The sequence below is a fragment of the Cinclus cinclus genome, chromosome 1 (genome assembly GCF_963662255.1).
Source record: "Cinclus cinclus chromosome 1, bCinCin1.1, whole genome shotgun sequence".
In the NCBI taxonomy this organism is placed as follows: Eukaryota; Metazoa; Chordata; class Aves; order Passeriformes; family Cinclidae; genus Cinclus; species Cinclus cinclus.
Window position 1 is genome coordinate 109,724,923 of NC_085046.1, and position 6,000 is coordinate 109,730,922.

At 45.4% G+C, this 6,000-nt stretch overlaps 1 protein-coding gene across 4 annotated transcripts in view; it reads right to left on the reverse strand.

Moving 5' to 3' along the window:
- Positions 1–4,844, reverse strand: part of NOL4 (nucleolar protein 4) — a 187,369-nt gene extending 182,525 nt beyond the window's left edge. For all 4 annotated transcript variants that reach the window (XM_062488763.1, XM_062488754.1, XM_062488738.1 and 1 more), the window contains exon 1: positions 4,578–4,844. In XM_062488763.1, the coding sequence (XP_062344747.1) occupies positions 4,578–4,844 (267 nt within the window). The remainder of the gene's footprint in view (positions 1–4,577) is intronic.
- Between the last annotated feature and the right edge of the window lie 1,156 nt (positions 4,845–6,000).

A 6,000-nucleotide genomic window follows, 5' to 3' on the forward strand; every position in this document is an offset into this window, starting at 1 on the left:
TGTATCTATCTACTATTCTTCATGTCCGACAGAACAAGAGGCGGGTTGGGATATAGCCTTCTCCTTAGAGCTGACTGGTCTATAATTTTAAGCCTTAAATCCTGTAATCAGGTTCAGTAGTACAACCCTGCACCTGCAGAAAGCCTTGCTGGTCTGCTAGCAGCAACCCATGAGATACCAGATCCTCCTGGAGGTTCTAAAGATTTAAGCTAAACAAAATTTAGTTCCAGAATGAAAGCTCATTCTCTGCTTACAGTTGGAAAATAAAGAAGAAAGAACATTTTCCTAATGTAGGAACATTCCTACACTAGGTCTGTGATATCATTGAAGTCAACGGAGTAATTTCAAATTAGTAATGACATAAAAGTGATCTGAACTTGGCCTTTGAGGTTATATTCTATTAGTTTGCTAATACTGTGTAAATTCTATATTTGAGAGCTATCCTGAATCTTGGCCCTTCTTTTTTAATGGAAAATTCTGGTTTAAGTCTGCTGATACAGCTCAGGCCATTATTTTATAACTTCTTTTTAAATCAAGACTAATTTTTAGCATCCATATTTGTGTCCACACACAACATCAAGCCAGAGAAAGGAGAGTGTGGAGGAGAAATTTGTTTTCAAGTTGCCAATCAATAAATAGTTCCAGCTAAAGAAACTATGTGGAAAATAAATTTTAAAAATACACCATAAAAATTGTGTATACACTTCAAAAGGATATCTTAGTAGAGATAGTAGATCCATACCTCCTTATGGTTAGTAAGTACCCACTATTAAAAGACGACAGTGTCAACCTTTTGACATATTTGTTGGCCTAGCCTGTTTTTTTTTAAAACAGTGTGTCTAAGCTAGGCATAATTTCACTGCTTTCAAAAAGTGCAGCTTGGGCTTGATGAAAGAAAACCTACAGTGGTGACAGAGACAATCTGAAAAGTTGCAGAAGTGAAATACTTACTAGGTTGCATGCAGGAATACCTTAAGCATACAGGAATACTGTGTTGTGTGCTGTCCCGCTCTGGACCTAAAATGGCTGTTTTGCAGGGAATGTTGTTGCCTGGTGACCAAAAGTGCATCTCCTAGGCCACAGAGGGATGTGAACATCCAGAAATTGATTTGTTCCTGTTGCTCTTGAGGAGACCATACCCGTAAAATAGATTAAGCCAGCACATAGTCATCTATGCATTCTCCTTGCTGGCATGCTTAAACTTGATGCTGAAGACAGGCCTATGATTTTGAGCTACTTATCAACCAGGCAAGGGAAAAACAGAATAATACCTCCTGCACTACTGCCCACAGAATATGAAAGTAGACCAAGCCTGAGGTACTGTGAGACTGCAAGACACCCTGCTTCAATTAAGTCTGTGTTGTACATCTAGCCTGTTCCGGTGCAACCTCCCAGTTGCTATCAGGCTCTCTTTCTTTCATTAGAATCAAGTAGTTAATTAGCCCCAGCCTGTCCTCTCTCCTTCTCTCTTTCCCTTTAACGCAGCAGTAATGATGTCTAATTACCAGCAGCAGTGGATTACAGCACCATCAGGAGCAAATCTCTCTGGCTGACAGCAAAGCTGAGCAGCAAATCTTAAAGCTTCAAGGAGAGAGTAATTCCTAACAAAGTATTTCAATATTTGCTTATATTTGACCAGCTTGTGACTGTAGAGTCCAACTTGTAATTTCACCCATCCTGTTATTGAATAGGGAGTGTTCATGCAGTGATTAATTTTAAATTGAAATTACTTTTACCCCTGGTGAGATCAAGTGATGGACAAAAAGAGGGAGAGAGAGAGATTCACAGTTTGGGGCTCTGCTACCATTTGGAGTTCTCTCTGAGGGCTGGAGAGGCCCAAATATATGGGATAGCCATAAGAGAGGGGAGGAAAAAAAGCAAAAATGATCACAAATTAATAAACTATTAAATAATAATTAAGAGTTAAAGAAATAAGAGAATGGGCTTTTAAGCTTACCAACAATTTCTGTCTGATGAAAATCCATTTTTTTCCCCCTGTAACTTATTCCCATGTGGGTGAAATTCTACACCTCTTGAAGTCAATAGGAGCTTTGCCACTGACTTTCTCTGCATCAGGGGCTGCATCCCTGTTTTGTCAAACATGTTCTTTCTGAGCCTTCAGTGCCTGGCAGGTGCTGCCCTACACATACAAACCACTTTGCTCATACAAACCACTGCCACCCTGTGGGTTTGCTTAAATACTCCTCTACATTTTGTGATGGGATAGTGACACCAGATTCATGTGCTTAGGAGGGGCTGGCCTTTGTTTTTCAGAGCTGAATGTTGCCAGGCATCCCCTTTTCCCATTTATGTTGGACAACAAATTTCTAATGGCCAGCAGGAGGAAATTGTACCTACATAAAGGACCTCTTCTGAAAAGGTATATATGTCATTGCTCAGGTTATATACAGACATTAAGGAATTGCTTACAGATAGGTCATGATAACTTTTCCTTTCTTGATTTAATTAGTGATCCTAATTTTATTAGAATTCCTGCTTGGTTGCTAAACTATATAGAGTTACTCCTATATGAATATAAATACATATATATGGACATACACAGATATTTACAGCCAAGGGTGTAATTCCCACAAATGTACATAAGACCTGCAAGATGCTTGACGTCTCAGTGAAATCCCTTGTGGAGAAAAATAAAAATAAAAATTGATTCTGTCTTCTTAAAATAGAAAACAGGATGGAAGGTGGGACTCCAGGCTTTCATGGCCTAGCAAAGGTGAGAGAAAATAAACAAGCTAGTCATCACTGAGTCTTGTGTTTCAGAGTACCATAAAAGCACTTCATTTTTAAATTCCATCATGTAAAATTAAGGTTATCCTCTTTATTTAATAGGGTAGTCAATGTCATTTTAAAAATACTGAATTTGCTTACAGTTTTGAACTCACAGTGAAAAAGATAGTCTTGGGAATAAACAATCTTCCCCACTGGCCCTTCAAAATAATTACTTCAGTGAGCAGGAGAGATATTTAAAAATACTAAGCTAATTGGAGACTTCTGCTTTAGGCAACCTTTTTGTTACAAACTGTATCTATGGCACAGTCTGGGCTCGGAGATGAGCAATCAATCTTGTAGCAGTAAAAGAGAGATTTGCCAAATCACCTGAATCTATAGACAGATCTGAAACACTTTGGTGAATAAAAACCATAAAGAAAGAAAAATCTGTCCAGAGCTTTTCTTTTACTTTAAATCTTCATATTGAAGATCTCCTTTAAATTAATTTCCTACTTCTGCCTCCTCACAGCCATGACAGCACTGATGACAAGGGGGCAAATACAAGCCAGCCCCTGGGAATGCCCAGGTTTATGACTTCAGCAAGGCAAAGAGAGGCAGATTTCCCCGGCAGCCTACGTCACAACCCAACCCAGAATACTTTTCAAGAAGCCCCCTTTGCTGCGCCACCCAGCAACCTTCCCGTTAGGTCTGGAGAAGCTACCACTCCAGGAAAAGAAAAAAAAAAAAAGAGAGAGAATATTGCTCATCCAAGCCAAATGCCCAGGCAGGAATATTTTTAATTGCCGGGTTTCCTTTCTCGGCTCCCCCTCCACACCCGCCCCACGCACAGACAAAAGAAGCTTAGCTTGCGTGACCCAGCACATAAGAAGTAAGAATAATGATACATTAAGACAGTTCAATAGCCAAAACCTACTTGCAACCAACAGTCCCCATCTTCTTAAATAGGAAAATCTATCGCTCCTGCCACCACCGAGAATAATAGCTCTCCATCAGACCCCGCGCCGAGCCCGTAACGCCAGCGCCTGCCGGGGATGCCACGCTACCCTAGCGCATCGAACGGAGTGCTGAGGGGCTCCCGCGACCCCTGAAAGTGTCACAAAATACACCCTTCCCATGGTCGTGCGGAACCCCGTCCTCCCTTTGTTGAGCATCCTCCCTCTCTCTCTCCCGCCGCCCCTTACTAGCGCAGCCGGCGCTTCACAGCCAAGCCGGGCGCGTTCGTGGCCGCTCGGCGGCGGCGCCAGGGCTGCGGGATAACAATAAAGAAAAAAGGGTAAAAATAATACTAATAAAGAAAGAAAGAAAACCCCAACAGATATCCCGAGGGACCACCGCCCGGCGCCGCGCCTGGCTTTGTGCCAGGCAGGGTACCCCCGTGCGCCATCCATCCATCTATCCATCCATCTATCCATCCATCTATCCATCCATCCATCCATCCATCCATCAGCCCCGCCGGCGGCGGGGGCCGCTGCCCGGGGTGGCGGGGCCCGGCACAATGGCCGGAGCGGCGGCGGGACAATAGCACACCCCAACCCCGCCGCAGCGGCCCGGGGGGACGGGGGGGACCCAGGAGGACGAGGAGGACGAGGAGGAAAGAGAACGACACCGACCCGGCGGGGTGCGTTGTGCGCACGATCGCTTTAAATAAAAGGACCCACAAAGACCTCGGCGGTGTATAATGTGACAGGCAAACGCAACATGGTGATGATGACTTGGGGGAAGAGGGAGGAAGGAGCCAACTGTGGCTGCGGCTCCCCCTGCGCCTCTCGCTCCCGGAGCGGGCTGCAGCGGCCGACATAGAACAAGGAAGACAATTCTCTACTAACCGTGGTTTTGACTGGCACGTACAGCACTTGCTTCCCTCCTCCAGCACCACCACTGACCTCGTCCGAGTTGCCGAGCTGGAAGCCTTTAGATTTGACCCAGAATTTGAATTTGGCATTATCCGTGGAGCTCGACTCGGAGCCGTTCAGGAGCTGGACGATCCGGTCGTATTTTTTACGGGTCACCGTCTTGGTTTTTCCTGAGTCCCCGTAAGTCCTGAGACACCAGTCCTGAAACTGGCGGTACATGTCCCGGTCGCTGCTCTCCATAATCTCCTAATACACACACGCACACATGCACACGCCGGGGCGCACACACTCACACACGGACACGCACACAGACACGGGCAGACACACGGACACGCACACGCCGCCCCGAAGCGGGCCGGGGTGCGGGGCCGGGCCGCCCTGCCGCACTTTGCACCTGTTCACCCAGCGCTCATGAAAAATGCATCCACCTCCGAGCCGGAGCGAAGGAGGTCCCGGTGCAGGCAGATCCCAGCGGATTTTTTTTTTTTTTGTTGTGGTGGTGGTGGTGGTGGTGGTTCGGGGGGGTGGGGGGTCGGGAGGGGGATGGGTGGGGGGGGCAGGAATCAATTCAGTAGTGTGGCAATGTTCTCCTTCATTTTTTTTTTTTTCACAGGAGGCAAAACGGATCTGGTGGAGGTTCCTCTTATCCTTCCACTGTACGTGATCAGTCTCTTTAATAATTGTGCAAGGCAGGACTATCCCACTGGCTCCAGCAGCGTCTTACCCGGAGAGGGTTCGGGGGGATAAATAATTAAAATCCTATCCCTCGGCGTAGCAAAGAAAAAAGAAAATATTGACTCGGATCCTTCGTCTTTTCCATATATCAACTGCACCCGGATTCACCCTGGATAGTGCAGATGAAGAAGGGAAAAAAAAAAAATCCACTGAAGAGAAAAAGCCCACCCTAGTCCGCCACGGCAGTCCTCGGCTGTCTTCTTCGAAGCATTCAGAGCTTTCTGTCTCTGTCCTGGAGGGCTGTGCCTCTCCCCAAAGCCGCCTCGCCGCGCAGGATGGAAGAAGCACTGAAGGGCACACTGGTCTCTTTGCTCCCCCTTTATTCCAAGGCTGGGCGGCTTTGCTTCAGATATCCCCGCTCCGGGCATGAAGGTACTGGAAAGAAAGAAAGTTCTTACCTGCTATTTTCTAAGCCTAATGAATCCAATCCGCGTTTAAAGTACATAATTTTTAATTTTTAAAAAATGGTCTGTGAGAATTTCACTTCCTCATATTAAGTCCCATTGAATTTTCATATGCCCTTTCAGGAATTTCCCTCTATTTATTTACATAGCAATCCCAGTCGATGGAAGGTGAAAAAAAAAAAAAAAAGGAAGGAAGAAAGAAAGAAAGAAAGAAAACCCATACATATGAGATAGGCTTGAATATTGGACCAGAAGAG